The 16,647-nt window shown below is 40.5% G+C and overlaps 1 protein-coding gene across 2 annotated transcripts in view; it reads left to right on the plus strand.

The window, feature by feature from the left end:
• pcnx2 (pecanex 2) overlaps positions 1–15,785 on the plus strand; it is a 31,246-nt gene extending 15,461 nt beyond the window's left edge. For both annotated transcript variants that reach the window (XM_054600230.1, XM_054600231.1), the window contains exons 22-40: positions 22–172; positions 798–939; positions 1,103–1,280; positions 2,203–2,311; positions 2,485–2,614; positions 4,013–4,071; positions 4,307–4,522; positions 4,644–4,897; positions 6,402–6,635; positions 7,150–7,253; positions 8,071–8,215; positions 8,407–8,637; positions 9,674–9,831; positions 10,815–10,931; positions 12,407–12,585; positions 13,554–13,720; positions 13,819–13,893; positions 14,495–14,671; positions 15,612–15,785. In XM_054600230.1, the coding sequence (XP_054456205.1) occupies positions 22–172; positions 798–939; positions 1,103–1,280; positions 2,203–2,311; positions 2,485–2,614; positions 4,013–4,071; positions 4,307–4,522; positions 4,644–4,897; positions 6,402–6,635; positions 7,150–7,253; positions 8,071–8,215; positions 8,407–8,637; positions 9,674–9,831; positions 10,815–10,931; positions 12,407–12,585; positions 13,554–13,720; positions 13,819–13,893; positions 14,495–14,671; positions 15,612–15,785 (3,000 nt within the window). The remainder of the gene's footprint in view (positions 1–21; positions 173–797; positions 940–1,102; positions 1,281–2,202; positions 2,312–2,484; positions 2,615–4,012; positions 4,072–4,306; positions 4,523–4,643; positions 4,898–6,401; positions 6,636–7,149; positions 7,254–8,070; positions 8,216–8,406; positions 8,638–9,673; positions 9,832–10,814; positions 10,932–12,406; positions 12,586–13,553; positions 13,721–13,818; positions 13,894–14,494; positions 14,672–15,611) is intronic.
• The last annotated feature ends 862 nt before the right edge of the window (positions 15,786–16,647 follow it).

The following is a 16,647-nucleotide window of genomic DNA, read 5'->3' on the forward strand; positions in this document are numbered from 1 at the left end:
TACATACCAACTTGTCCTCAGCCCTTTGTGACCATCGTGCTGTACGCTCTGGCGGGGACTGTGGGGTTTGTAACCCACTACCTGATCCCCCAGCTGAGGAAGCATCACCCTTGGTTGTGGATTTCTCATCCGGTTCTCAAGACCAAGGAGTACCATCAGTTTGAACCCAGAGGTCAGCATGCCTACTGTAAAGAGTCCAGAGTAAATACAGTAATAAGAATGTAGTTACCTGGATCGTTCAGAAAGCAACAGAGGGCACACACAAAAATCAAAGCCACACACACTGTACTCTAAATGTTTTACCTGACCACGAACTGATGAAATGGCATCTAATTTTGCATAATTCAAAATGTCAAATCTCACAAAAATGTTTCAGTAGTTATTGAGATATTCTGTTAAAGATATACTGACAGCAATCAATGAATCAAATGCTCTGACAAAAAAAAATCTGGTATCTGTGGCTGTGTAGGACTGTGAGAAGCCCGTCCAATCATTTAACTCGTCCCGGATAGCCATGTTTGTTGTTTACATAAAATATGATATGTTTATGATCATAACAAGTAGTACTACAAGAGTAGCTTTGGAGGGAGGTCAGGGCGAACTTTCATTGGAAAAAAGTTGGTTTCTTGGCAGAATTAAGGGTCTTTCCTTTTCAAAATCTCTTGTCATCATGATTGTAATGATTAATTAACAACAAATATATGCTTAAGGAAACCCTGAACTAGGTCTCTCTCTGCTCTATAAAGCTGTGATTCTGATCTGCTTGTGTTATTTCGTTATTCTTGCTTGTGTTGCAGAGGACGCTGTGCTGATGTGGTTCGAGCGTCTGTACGTGGGGCTCCTGTGCTTTGAGAAGTACGTGGTGTACCCCGCCATCGTGCTGAGCGCACTCACTAACGACGGCTTCGCCCTCAGTCATCGCAAGAAGCTGGGAATCCAGTGAGTGGACACACGCAGCCACAAACACACAGCATCACATAACACACACATATGTCTACTTGTCTATCCAGTGTGTGTGTGTGTGTGTGTGTGTGTGTGTGTGTGTGTGTGGTGAACCACCTGGTGAATCTGATGTCTAAACCCCTGTTTGTGCCGCCTGCAGCTGCGATGTTCTCCTGACAACAGTTGCTGGACTGAAACTCCTGCGTACATCGTTCTGCGACCCGAGCTTCCAGTTCCTCACTCTGCTCTTCACACTCGTCTTTTTCCACTTCGACTGTCCACACGCCTCCGAGAGCTTCCTGCTGGACTTCTTCATCATGTCTATTGTTTTCCATAAGGTAGAATCTTACAAACACACACAAACAGTGATAAATGTGAACAGAAACCAAAAGGTACTCAGAAATAGGAACAAGTGAAGTTCACAGAGAAAGAAAGACATGAGGGCAAACATTCTGATCATCAAATCTTTACCTCTTTTTCAGTCCTGATTTGTAGATTTCTCCCTGACCTTTGTCATTATTAAACAATTTAAATTAAAGGGACTCTTCTCCCACTTTTTTTAAACAGAGATCCATTTACTCATCATGGAGGGTCCCACCCAGTCTTGTGATGTCCTTGATTAAGTCTGGGAACATAACGATGATGTCATAGTGATGTCATCAAGGTTACTTCTTCTCTGGCATGAAACTGTTCACGTTTGACAGAAAGTTTTTGTTACAAAGACGTGGGCGTTCACGTGTCATGGAGGGTCTAACAATAAGATGCTACCGAGTTGCATGAGGGGAATTGTAGGATCAGGTATTTTGGCAGTTTGACTGATGTAGGGGACTAAAATCTTATCTTTTCTAATTCTGTCTCATCTGAGTACTTCAACTTTATGGGAGTGCGATACCTAATCACAAATGACGACTCCTTTAAAAACAATCAGTAATGAAGACTGTATTGTGATCTGATTAAAAGTAACATAACCATATTTTTTCTTTGAATTCTTTTTTTTTGTCCTTCGCGCAACTTTCTGTTGAAGACTTTTTTGAAGATCTTGACTTAAAATGTATGAAACCATGAATATATGACATTTTCAGTGGTGGAGATTAGTTGTACAGGCCAGCGTTTGATCACAGAGGTCTTATCAACCTTTATGGTGTTGTGGAGAGATGAAATATATGTCACATTTGGCTATGTGACAACGGTTGTTTGAGTTAAATAACTGTTGAGCTCTGTTTGTTGGCCACTGACTGTGTTGTTTCTGTTTCTGTACAGATGCGTGAGCTTTTGCTGAAGCTCCATTTCATCTTGGTTTACATCGCTCCCTGGCAGATCGCCTGGGGCAGCGCTTTTCATGCCTTTGCTCAGCCTTTTGCAGTGCCTCGTATCCTTTCTCTAAGACCTGTATATGTATATGTGTGTGTGTGTGTGTGTGTGTGTGTGTGTGTGTGTGTGTGTGTGTGTGTGTGTGTGTGTGTGTGTGTGTGTGTGTGTGTGTGTGTCTGAGTGCATCAGTACCTGCTTTTCTTTCCTTTACTGGTGTGTGTGCGTGTACAGACTCAGCCATGCTGCTGCTCCAGACTTTGCTCACCACCGTTTTCTACACCCCGCTGGCTCCCTTCCTGGGCAGCGCAATCTTCATTTCCTCATATCCGAGGCCCATCAAGTTCTGGGAACGAAACTACAAGTAAGGTCCCGACGAGTGAGTGTGGAGTGAGTTTGTCAAACAGCCTCCTGGTGTGTGAAAATGATTGAGTCTAGATTGAGGAAATCTTGAAAAGCTTGCTAGTTAAAGAAAATAACTGGCCAAATTGTCAACAAATCCCATGATCAGACTCAAACCAACAATGCAAAGTTAATAGTACTAACAACTACTTTTAGACAGTCTGATATACAGTTGCTTATTACTCTGTGCTATTGACAAAAAATATAAAAAACTTGAACGAGCCACACTGATGCACTTCTTTAGATGATTACTATTTTGAGTTAATCTCACATACATCATCCTGCTGCTATAAATACTCATTATCACAGCAAATGTGTATTAATCTGCAGCTGAAAATAGTCACAAACAAATGCACTATTTCATCCTGTTTGAGTGACGTTTTCAAAAGATTAGAGTGCCTCGCTGTTTCAGGATCTTACTGAGCCTTTAAAAAAAATTAAAATAAAAGCATGTATTTGTGTCCTGCTTTTAAAGATTTAAGGCTTCAGTTGAAATGAAGGGCATTGTGATACTAGCCACGAACACTGTAGGGAAGTCGGAAAGTGTTAGGAAATTGGCTAATGTTTTCTTTCATATAATTCACAAATTTTAATAATAACATCAACATTTTTATTCACTGGAAGAGAAATCAATCCCATCCTTGAGAGCTGAGCTAAACAGATTAGCAGATAGACACCCTCCTACTGTGTCACTCGCATTTACACAACCTAACCCCTCTGTTCCTCTTTACTTGTTGATGTGAGAGAGTGTTTGTACTTCAGCTCGCTGAGAGCACTCCAAAAATACTCCTGCAGCTTTGTTGTGTAAACTTCAGTGTTCTTCACTGAAGCAGCCTGTGATTATATTTAGACACTGCTGTCTGGAAATAGCGACATTAATATCTCACATCTATGCTGGGGTCAGATGTTGGTGTATTAGGGAGTAGTAGTTGTGCAGGCTTGGCAAAGTGAACCTCAGCCAAACAACATGTCAACAAATAATACCACATGGACAACAACTGAGACTACAGAGTAGTTTAGTCTCAAATATCTGGTTTCAAGTTTTTCTGGTGGCTGTGGAGTTTTTTTTTTTTTACAGTGATCAGTAGACAGCATCGAATAACATGCAGTTTAAGATCTTCAAGAGGACAAATACTTTAATCTTGAAATTTATTTTTCAGAAACTTCACAATGGTAATACAGTCCACTAAATAATTTCAAGAAGATATATGTATAGCCATTCGCACGTCACTTGAAACATTTTATTCACCCTATTCTACATGAAACCAATTTTCACCATAGCAAAAATGGTACCTTTTGACTTCTTCTTGGGCTCAACAGTCTATGGTTTTAACAGTTTTTTGTCTTCCTTCTATTACAGCACAAAGCGTATTGACAACTCTAACAGCAGATTGGTGTCCCAAGTAGATAAAGAGACAGGTGAGCTCTTTCTAACAGCACTTTTTAAAATGTCCTCCCTAAATCATTCAGTTACATATGAAAGATTGCTTTTGAAGCTTTTGAATTGAGATACATTGTTTGATGGATATCTTCACTGTGTCAATACTGTGAAAAAGGTACGAATTAACTTCTTGTAGTTTAGAATCAGCCAGTTTCTTTTTTTTTTGTCCTTTCTACAAACTCATTCATCCATCTGACTGTTTCTTTCTCGCAGGATGTGACGATAGCAACCTAAACTCCATCTTTTACGAGTATCTGACCCGCTCGCTGCAGCACTCACTGTGTGGTGACCTCACGCTGGGCCGATGGGGAAACTACAGCGCCGGAGACTGTTTCATCCTGGCGTCTGACTACCTCAACGCCCTGGTCCACCTCATCGAGATCGGCAACGGGCTGGTCACATTCCAGCTGAGGGGTTTGGAGTTCAGAGGTAAAGTTTAATCCATCCACAGCCCCTTCACACCTCCTTCCCATTCTCCACCCTTCTCTCTGAATGAATGATAGACTAACTCGCAAATTTCACTTAGTATCTCCATCGCTCTCCTTCCCAGGTACATACTGCCAGCAGCGAGAGGTGGAGGCCATCACAGAGGGAGTGGAGGAAGACGACGCGTGCTGCTGCTGTGAGCCGGGTCACTTGCCCCACATGCTGTCGTGCAATGCGGCCTTCAACCTGCGCTGGCTGGCCTGGGAGGTGATGGCCACCAAGTACCTGCTGGAGGGTTACAGCATCAGTGAGAACAACGCCGCCACAATGCTGCAGGTGTACGATCTCCGGAAGCTACTCATCACCTACTACCTGAAAGTACGTTTCGTTTGTATCTGTTTATGTACGTGCATTCTACAGATGTCGTACTATTATAGTACCAGTCAAAAGTTTGGACACACCTTCTCATTCAACTACTTTGAAGAATCTGAAATATAAAAACATATTCTGGTTTGTTGAGCATTTGTTTGTTTACCACATCATTTCATATGTGTTCCTTCATAGTTTGGATGTCTTCAATATTAATCTACAATGTAGAAAAAAAATAATTAAAAAAAATAAAGAAAAACCATTGCATGAGAAGTCCAAACTTTTGACTGGTACCGTATATGACTGAAGCTTATTTAATTTAATTTATTGGTTTATTTGGTAGGGACAGTGAACGTAAATAAATTATTTCTGTAAATGCACCAGAGTTAGTCAAGATTTTTCATCTGTAGTCCCTTGACAGATGTTACAAAGTCACCCTAAAAACAGAATATCACATTAAAATTACAAAGTTATTCATTATTTAGCCTTTGACTTGCAGAAAGAATAAAATAAGAGATAATTAAAGTAATCAGTATGGAAAAAAGTATTGCCCCTTTAACAGGGCAAACTTATTTTACTGGGCAACCTATTTATATTTATCATTTGTCTGTCAGGTTCTGTAGCCTTTTTTAAATTTTGTGTCTCTCGATACACAACTTTGTGTCAAAATGAACACTGCAAAGTAGTAACTTGCTCAGATTTATCTGAGTAAAATATCTAAAGTGCAGGAGAATGTGTTATTTTGTATATAACATTTTTTAGTGTGTGTGTTCTTTCCCGCAAAACATTACTACTTAAAGATTCCAGCTTGACATTAATGTTTGAGATAAACTTCCCATGATTATGCCAGCGAGTCAAGTGTTTAATTATGAACTCATTTTAACAAAAGCCTAGATCAAGATATATGCTGAATTTAGCTCATTAATATGTGGTAGGAGTTCTTCCTTTCTAGCAGTTTTATGTAGATGCCAAAACATTTTCACAGCAAAACTAAATAGCAATAAATAATCACTCATTCCAGATAAACCTGAAAAACTATTATTATTTTATGTGTCGTTTGTTCTGTTTTTTTCTGATTAAAGAATGTTAGAACACACAATCATACTGCAGGATCTCTTTTTTGGTTTATTTAAGCTGTCATTTAATTATTCTGATTATACCGAGTCAGTGGTATTGAAAGACTCCTTGTACAGCTTTGATAAGGCATCAGCCTTTGTAATATTCAATCACTCTTTCTACAGTGGCGGACTGAAATGTAATATTCCACTTGTCTCAGCTGGCTCTTAAAGATTTGCCGGCCAAAGGGTTAAACTATTAAATGGATGATCCAGTGTCTTATGCATTAATCATTATTACAAATGGCAGCTTGCCAAAAGTAACTCCAGATGTGGTCAGCAGCTACAAAGTCAAATTCTCTCTCTTGTTCTTTCCTTGTGTTTAGTATTTTGCTTTCGTCTGGTCCTTCCTCCTCTTCCCTCCCTCCCTCCCTCCCTTCCTCCCCCTCTCCCCTCAGAGTATTATCTACTACCTGATCCACTCTCCCAAACTGTCCACCTGGCTCAAGGACGTCACCGCTCAGGAGGCGCTGCAGTCGTACACCAAGTGGCACCACATCGAGCGCGACCCTCAGGTCTTTAGCGTGAAGATCGATGAAGACTACGTGCACTGCCTGCAGGGCGTGACACGGGCCAGCTTCTGCAACGTCTACCTGGAGTGGATCCAGCACTGTGCTGGGAAGATGGAGACGGTATATCCCTTAACGATTATTCTATCACACTTCATTATGGGTTAGAGCGACTAATGGTATTTATTTTTCTCACTTTAATTAATTGTTTCGTCTTAAAAATACAAGATAATAGTGGAAAAAAAGCCCATAAAAATTTCCCAAAGCCCATGTTGACATATTTAAATAGTTGTTTCCGCAAACGGTTTATTGCCCTACAGCAACAACTAAACATATACAGCGCTGCACTTTGTATATCAAATATTTTAATAAAAAAATGAAATAGGAAAAAGTCCACTTTGAGTGGAAAACTTCAATAAAATGCTCCTCTAAAATCAAAAAGCGCATAACATTGCTAATTTTTTATCTGTTGATTGACTAATTGTTTCAGCGTTTTATTCAGTAATGTGGAATGAGTGCATTACAGTAAAAAGAATAAGAAGAAGATAACAAATTAGCAGAATCTGTACTTAACTTTTGTATCTTTGTCCCATGTGCCAGTAGCTTCATGTCTCCCTGTCTTTGTGTTTGTGTCCAGCCGGTGGACAGTGATGAGGACTCTCCTTTGGTGACCCTGTCTTACGCTCTCTCCGTCCTGGGGAGGAGATCCCTCGGCACGGCATCACACAACATGTCCAACAGGTAAACCTTGTTTAAACCAAAGAGCAACACAGAACTATTAATAAAATCCCTGTTATCATTCTCTGGATCGAGTCATGTGACAACAGTCAGTTATTCTGTAGGCCATGAGGATTTCATTGACTCACGGGTTAAACTCTTACTATGGACTAACAATGATTGTGCTTTTAATGGGGTCCAATTGGGTCTTGACATGTATGTTTTTATGCAGAAATTCCTTCGATTGAAAACAATTTCCTTCTTCTTTTCAAGCGACAATGAAAGCAACACTGACCATAATGTACCCAAATCTGTAAAGCCCTCTGAGACAAATTTATGATTTAGGGATTTATAGAAAGTTTGACTTGAATTTATTAAGTAACTGATTAATGAAATACAAATTAACTTAAAACCATCCACAGAAAATGTCAAAACACATCAGGAAAATAACAATATACCACTGTTAATGCAGTACTTTATACTGTATTAGTGTGGTTTTCTGCATTAATGATGAAAATTAGTTTTTGTCTCGGTTTCATGTTTATTAGATAAATGCAAATTTGACACATAGTTATCCAAGTTAAGTGGTTGAAAATGTGCTGAAAAAGTACCATTAATATTACCATTAGCAGTAGATATAGACCTGCAGTATGACAGATACACCAGAGGGGGGCATCGGCAGCTAACAGATACTGGTCACTGCACTCTGTGACTTTTTGACTTTGTGTGGTTTATATTCTATAAATATTCAATAGTTTCATAATCTCTCCCCCTCCCCTCCCCCCTCCCCCTCTCTCTATATATATTTTTCCTCCACAAATCTCTCCCTTCAATCACAAAGTCTGGAATCCTTTCTGTACGGTTTCAACACCCTGTTTAAAGGAGATTTCCGCATCGCCACCAAAGACGAGTGGGTTTTTTCTGATCTTGACCTCCTGCAGAAGGTTGTGGCTCCTGCAGTCAGAATGAGCCTCAAACTGCATCAGGTAAAGTGTGATGTGCTTTTTAAATGTCTGCTGCTGTAACTCTGGGATTGTAAAACTTTATCTCAAATTGTTGACACACTTGTGCATCCTATCAAGTTTCTAAAGATATCTTCCTGATGGTCGTTTCTCATTTTCCCTAATATCTGATCACAACTCCACTTTCCTCCATCATGCCTTCCCTGTCCTTCCAGGATCACTTCACCTGCCTGGAGGAGACAGAGGAGGCCTCCATCTTGTACGAAGCCATCACAAACTACCGCAGCAGCCTGGTCATCTGCCACGAGAGTGACCCCGCATGGCGTAAGGCGGTGCTTTCCAGCCGCGACACTCTGCTCACACTGAGGCACATGATCGACGACGGCACGGACGAGTACAAGATCATCATGCTGTACAAACGCCACCTCAGCTTCAAGGTCATCAAGGTAAAAGGGCTGAGGGTGTCTGTGGTTTGGATGTGTGAGAAGTATTCATCATTTCAGGGTGAGAAAATGTGGTTACCCAAAGTGAAAGAATAAAGTGAGATGTTGAGAAATGCCAAAGAGCTTTGTAGTGTGCATAAAGTATGAAAAACATCCTACCTATAATAACTGAGACAAGGTTTAAAAGTTCATCAGAGAGGTGTGGTACCAAACAACCATCACAATGACCTTTTCTATGAGTATGAATGAGCATAAATATGAGCACAAACATAATAACAAAATGACCAAGTGCAAAGGGCTCAAATTTCGGCTTAACCCGCAGCTCTTGAAGTTTAAACTCCAATATTATAGCATGATGTTAAAGGAAGAGTCCGACATTTAGGGAAATTGATACCACTTATGTTTCCCACTCAATGTGAAGCTACTGCCAGCTCAATTAGGTTAGCGCGGAGAATGGAAACAGCTTAAAATCCAGCTACAAACAAACAAGATATTATGTGTTAGTTAGAGGTGCAGACTCTGCCTCCATCAGACAGGGCCGGGCAAGCTTAAGCAAATAAGAGTATTCTGCCCAAATGTCCTTTATATCCTTTAAATATGCAGCTTCTGACTGGAGGCCATTTGCTCAGGTTCGCTTAAAGATTGGAAACGAGGGAAACACCAGCTAGCTGTAGCTTCACATACAGATAAATAAATGAGCCGGGTATCCATTTTCTCTTCTAACTCTCAGAAAGAGAGCCAGTAAGTGTATTCCCCAAAAGTTCCTTTAAGTAGTTTCTTATCTGTGTGGGTTTCAATAATATTGATTCATCTTTTTTACTCTGCATAATTACTTTGTTTAGTGCGCTTCTTTATTTTTAATTAGCTGCCACATACAGTTTAAGCTGTTTAGTGATGGAAGGATGACATTAAAACTAATACATTCACTCATTTTAATATCTGTCATAATTATTTGTTTTCCAATAGAGGATGATAAAACCTAATGGTCCTTTAAAAAGTAATTTGGATAATTAATATATGATCTGATCTCTTTCTGTAGATAAATAAAGAGTGTGTGCGAGGTCTGTGGGCGGGCCAGCAGCAGGAGTTGGTGTTTCTACGGAACCGAAACCCAGAACGCGGCAGCATCCAGAACTCGAAGCAGGCGCTGAGGAACATGGTGAACTCGTCCTGTGACCAGCCGCTGGGATACCCCATGTATGTGTCATCCACAGCTATGCTAAGATCTGCAGAGCATGGCACTATAACATCACAAGGGTTTACGATTGAATTTAGAGTTTGCATTAATGAAAATGTCTCTATGTTACATTACATTACATTACATTACAGTCATTTAGCAGACGCTTTTATCCAAAGCGACTTACAGGAAGTGTATTCAACATAGGTATTCAAGAGAACTACTAGTCACCAGAAGTCATAAGTGCATCTCCTTTCTTAAACAAGCATCTTAAAGCATAAACCAGAGCAAAAGTATAGTGCAGAGGCAAATTACTACGAAAACAATAATTGCAACAGACTAATCCGAATATAGTAAGTGCTACAAACTACTACGAATAGGATAAGTGCAGTAAACAAATACAAATTCAATAAGTGCAGCGAACTGATACGAATACAGTAAGTGCAACAACAATACGAGTGCAATAAGTGCTACGAGGAAGGCTCAGGGTAGTACTTCTTGAAGAGGTGAGTTTTCAGCCTGCGCCTAAAGATGTTGTTGCAGAATGCATGTTTATGAAATCTGAGAAACAAAATCTTTTACTTTTTGTATTAAAAAAGGAGCAGTGTGTTGCATTTAGGGGGTCTATTGGCAGAAAAGAAAGAATAGTAATTAGTATGTTTTCTTTAGTGTATAATCACCTAAAAATAAGAATCATTGTGTTTTGGTTACCTAGGAATGAGCTGTCTTCATCTACATATGAAGAAGGTTCTTGCCATTTGTTTCTACAGTAGCCCAGAACGGACAAACCAAACACTTGCTCTATGGCCATTCGCCTTTTTCAGGTGCACTCCTACACGCTTGGCACACAAGAGAAGTTTCAGTTGTTTGCATTCTGCAACCACATCCCTAGATGCTGTTAAATCCAGCACACTGCACCTTTAACTTCCTATCTTTAAACTTTTGTCTACGTGCAACGGTCCCTTGCTGCTGATAGAATGACTTTTATTTTATTGTCTTCTAGGTATGTGTCACCACTAACCACATCGTACGCAGGAACCCACCGGACGCTCCGCAGCATCGGAGGAGGTGCTTTAAGCCTGGACGCCATTCGATCCTGGCTCTGCTCTAAATGGTTACGGTCAGTTTTTTAATAAACATAAAAACATACACTATTTCTTACTCAGTCAGGGGTGCGGCCTTTTCGTCCTTACCTCCTCAGACTCAATCCCACCTCGTCATTTTTTATTTAATTCTGTCAGGTGGGAGAAAAGACAGTGCCGCTGTAACCGAGAGGTCCCAGGTTCAGTTCCTGGAACAACCATCGGCCTCTGAGGGTCCTTGAATAAGATACTCTGGATAAGTTTACTTTATTTGGCAGGAGTTAGAGCACACACTTAAGATAAAAAAAAACCTCACATGCTTCCTACAGCCTCAGGTCACATGTGTAACCACTTTCAGCTGAGGGTTATTGCTCAGTCTTTTATCTTGTGCAGCTAAGATGCATTGGGTAGACATATCATTTTATGAAATATGATGTTATTTTGGAGTCTATAAATAAATATTGCTATCACTGCTGCAAGTGGGTTGTATTCATCTTATTACTTGCGGCATTTTCCAGCACATAATGTACTGTATTGTTTGTCCATCACATCCGCAATGGTAAGTTTCAATTCGTCACTGCTGCTCAGTTAAAAAAACATCACATTTGTAAGAAATTCTCAAGAATTAGGAAGCCATTAAGGATCAAGCTGATAAAACAACGTTAAGTGTTTTGAGCTGTTAAAGAATCACCAGAGTCTCGAAGACACCAGTTAAGATGATGTTACAAGAGGAGAAACGTTGTGATGACGCACGAGACGATAGTAACTCATAATGTTCTTTTGTTCATTTGGTTGTATTTGGTGCAAATCATTTCGGATCAAGTGCAAACTGAAGCGTAATGTTGAGTGAGAGCTTCTTTGTGGATTTACAGATATTGACTTAGTCCAAGTCAGTGCTGGGGAGAGACTTCCCCTTAAACTTAATGTAGTTTTAGATTCAGACAGAGTGCCAGTGGGAGTGCAAACTTGAGAGAAAGAGGACTGCAGAGTGGGAGGGCGGCCAAAAGCTTTAACTCCTTCCTTGCTTCCTTCCCTCTCTTCCTCCATCCTCTCTTTAGTTTATCAGTCTCTCTATTACGCATTACCTTCAGCATAGCTTATTGTACAGGCTCTGCATTAACCTCTGCAGGTCAGCTAATGTGTGTGTGTGAGACTCTCTTAAGCTTCTTAGAGGCAGAGTTTTCCTTTGATTAGATTAGTTTGTAAATCCTGTTTCATCGTCCTTAAGTTAAAGTTGTCTTAATTTCAGTAAGTAGCCGAGGAGCCGGGGAGATGGGCTTTGCCTCGCCAGCTAGAACACATTTAACTAATTTAAGAAGGCCGGCTGCACTAGTGTGTGCCACATATGCTAGCACAGTTACGTAACATCTCTCTATTTATGTGTGGTTAACCAGCTGGAATAGTCGAGGCTTGCTAAATTTTTGATGGTCCTTTGCCAGTTTGTGTCCCTTGCACTGATGTGGACATGAATAAGTAAATCAGAGCTGTGTGTGTGTGTGTGTGTGTTCTGCAGGGTGCGTAAGGACAACCTGACCAGCTGCAACAGTGGTGTGAACATGGAGGATGTGGACTGCGGAGCCGGTGTTTCGTCCTCGCTGAGCCACAACCGCCCTTCCTCCGTCACGTCCAACAGCCTGAGCCTCTACCAGCACAGAGCCAGGACCACACACAGCCACAGACACCACAACGCAGGTACACTTACTATGCGTGTTGAAATGTTGACCACATTTACTACAGGGACTCTTACTGAAACTTTAACCAGAACCTTAATCAAACCATAATCCTAAAATCAAGTCTAACCGGTACGATAATATATACAGTGATAGTTATAGTTTCGGTTGTTTTTATTCCTTTTTAAATACTTTTCCATCTTTATTTACAAAATGAAACTAAAAAAAACTTTAGTTTAAGTGACACATGCTTCTTCTTTCAAATGAAAAGTTTGAAAAGAACTTTGCTCAATTCAGCACCCTAAAGTATAAGTGGTATTTTTAAGGCCGTTCGGTATTGAATATGTTTGCTTTGGATACTGTGTAATACAAACAATGAATCATTATCACTTCTAAAACGTTGGTTACCTTTGTCACGATCTGGAGAGCAGGCAGCAATGGGAAGCAAAGACTTGTGCAGTTAAATTATTTAATGAAAGAATACACTTACAATCAGAGAGTCCAAAAAAGCAGGCAGGACCTGTAGGAAGGTAGCAAGCAGCCACAACTCCATGTAAGTACAAACCGACAACCAACAGCAAAAAGACAGGACTGTAAATAATAAGAAACTAATCAGACAACAACAAGCAGGTGGAAAGACCTTAGGTCAGACTGCTTCAACACAGATTATACACAGAAAAAAGGAGGGGAAAACCACAAAGACAGGAAGCTAAATTATCACAGGTGAGGCAGGGATTCCAAAATAAAACAGGAAGTGGAAACTTAAGTTCAGAGAAACTATGACAACCTTAAACTGACCTTATCTGTTTAATGTTGTTTATTTTAAGTACATAATAATATTATTGTCTCTAAAGACATGATTTATTTGATTGTATATCATCAAAAACATTGTGTTAGTTCAGTCAGGTTTTACATTATTTTATGTTTTTGTTTTATTTTTATATCAGATTTTAAAAGTATGTAATTCTGTGTTTTTGTGTGTCTCTGCAGCCAGGAGGGAGTACCGCAGTCGCTCAGTGCAGCCTCAGAGTCAGCGTCCCCCCGTCAGCAGCCAATCAGGGCCTATTCTGGACTCGGGCTCCACCCACGGGCTCGTCCAGCGTCTGTCCAACAGTCAGCTGTCCTTTAACACATCCATAGCCTCTATATTCTCCCAGGTATTCACACTCACACACACACACATAATATTTAGCTTCCGTCCTTGCTTTAGTGTGCCTTTACTGGGGAATGTTAAATGATGTTTCTCTCTGGTCAGGTCCCTCGTCTCTCAGGAGCAGGTGGGATCAGCTCACAGCTCCAGGCAGCGCAGCATCAGCAGCGCTCCAGCCAGGTACCATCTCCTCACACCTTCTCTACATCTAACACCTAATGTTAGCTAACATACTACAGCACATGAAGATCTCATAACTGGGAAGTCTGGTCATACTGCAATTCTTGGATTCACATACACAAATAAGGCATGTTAGAAATTGTATTGGACTGAAATCAAATATATAAAGACTTCTGGTGCCACATACAAAGGGTAATATTCACATTAAATTAAAACACTGTATGCAACATATTCAAATTCAAGAGTTAGGGAAAAAACATACTAACATGCCAAATAGTTGAATTTCCAAGTTACTATTAATAAAGTGCCTGTCTGAGACATGCAACGACTTTATTTTAGTAGTGTTATGTTTATCAGTAAAACTACTGATTACATGTGACTCATGAATTGAGTTGATGTTGTTACAACTAGTTAGTTTAAAAATGAATCCAAGAAACAATTCCACAGCTGATGGCCAAAGCATGTGATTATAGTGTATTATTGACAACAAGTTATTCTCAGACACAGCCTGCTGTCTCTGATAATTGTTTGTGCATGAGCTTGTTTGTGTTTTTCTGCGCTCGCATCTCAGTGATTTCTAAACACTGCTGTCTTTCCCTAGGTCTCCTCGTCTTCGTCCACTCTCAGCTTGCTGTTTGGGAAGCGTAGTTTCTCCAGCGGCCTGGTTATCTCTGGGCTGTCCGCTGCTGAAGGGGGCAACACCACCGATACGCAGTCCTCCTCGAGCGTCAACATCGCCATGGGGCCGTCGCACAGGTCCAGCAGCAGAGCCACACAGGTAGGGAGCGAAGGCAAAGTCCCTGCCTCTTTATACAGAATGTGGTCCTCTCATTACAAGATTCACTCAAGCCTGCAGGAATGCATACTGAACAACATGTAGCTTCATATTTAGCGTACAGACATGAGAGTGGTATTGATCGTCACATCTAACTGTCAGCATTAAAAGAAGAAAAGAGAACAGGTATTTCAAGATCATGGGCAGATCATCATTACATTTATTATAAGCATATTCAAAGAACTTCAGGTAGAATGAGGCCTGTATTTTAAAATCACATTACCAGAGGGGACAAACCCTCTGGACGAAATGTACATTCCTACCCTGTACTACTCGTAAAATGCTCCAAAATATTACTGAAGTCTGTTTCTTGTTGAATCCAACACTTTTAATTCGGAACAGGCGGCAACCAACGGGTATGAAAAGTTAAGAGCCTTAAACTTGCATTCTTTTTAATGGAAGGGTATGCTTTAGTGTGTGGCTGCCTTGTGATTGACTGGAAGTTGTCCGTGTTTACATCTTAAAACATGAAACCCTTTGACAGTGAGTTTTCAGTATTGATTAACAAATTCCTTACTCAGTGTTCGGTTGTACTTAGCTCCACCCTCTTTTGTAACTTTGCTAAAAGTTGGCTTCAAGATGGCTTCGGCCAAAATGCCAAACTTTAAAACAGTCGTCCACAAACCAATGGGTGACCTCAAGGTGACCCCCTCCACTTTTTATATACAGTCTATGATTAGCAGGTGAAACAAACCTTGCAGTGAGTTTTAAAAGCCATTAAGGCGAAAGTATTCTTATGATAGTATCTTATCAAAACACATATTTAGGATGTTTTTTTACTTTGACTTGGGATGCAAAATGATGTAAAAACTGTAAAGGCTATAAACAAAGAATATTTCTCTAATGTGGCTGTTCCTTGCCTCCTCTCTTTCTACCTCCTCAGTGGACATCAGAGCCATATGAGAGTATAGACGCAACCTACTCCAACGCAGGCGTCACGGTGAAAGATAGCGTGCAGTCAGGTGACCGAGGCTGCAGCCAGGGATTAGACGAGACCCAGGAGGACTCAGCATCCGTCTCAACAGCTCCGGAGGCGACTGAACAAAAGACTGTCTGAGAGAGAGAGAGAGAGAGACAACACACACACACACACACACACACACACACACACACACACACACACACACACACACACACACACACACACACACACACACACACACATACACATATGAGAGTGCCCATACTCGTGCCCATATACAGAGAGGACTGTATGGAAAGTTACACATAAACACAAACATTCAGAGGATTGTATGAGAAAAGCACCCATGCACACGAACCTGCCTCTTCTCCTGTCCTCAGCATGTGGTCTCACCTTGTTGTCTGAATGTAAACAAGTCTGAAAACATGATCTTGGATCCGGTTGATGAAATAAAGACGTTTTTAAATGAGGCTGCCTCATGTCAACTATATTGTTTAAATGTGTGTGTTATGATTGGAGGGTAAACTTAGGACAATCACTTTTTGTTACTTGATTTCTCAAGACTCCATAGAAGAAGTGTTACCTGCAAATGGCAAACATCCATATTTCACTTAAATCTTTCTGTATCATTTCAAAGGATATAAAGTAAAAACCCTCCAATGTAGTTTCAGACAATGTCCAAGAAACAATGCTGTATATGTGTATATTGTATAATGCATGTCCTGTACATGTCTGCAGCAGTGTGCCGAAACGGAAAGTATAACCGAGGCTTAACTCTGTCTGGTCCCATGTGGTTTGAGACTGTAATCTATTACCTTGACAATAAACTAGGGGAGTGGACTAACACTAGAAAAAGACACAAGAAACCAGAAAGTTGAAGAAAGTGTGGCTTGCTATATGCTACTTATTCTTTGAAAGGAAGACGCTAAAGAGAATATGAACATGGACAGGGAAAAACTGCAAGGAGATGGTACATCAGAATCTTCTGACATCTTGA

This window comes from Anoplopoma fimbria, chromosome 6, assembly GCF_027596085.1.
Source record: "Anoplopoma fimbria isolate UVic2021 breed Golden Eagle Sablefish chromosome 6, Afim_UVic_2022, whole genome shotgun sequence".
Taxonomy (NCBI): domain Eukaryota; kingdom Metazoa; phylum Chordata; class Actinopteri; order Perciformes; family Anoplopomatidae; genus Anoplopoma; species Anoplopoma fimbria.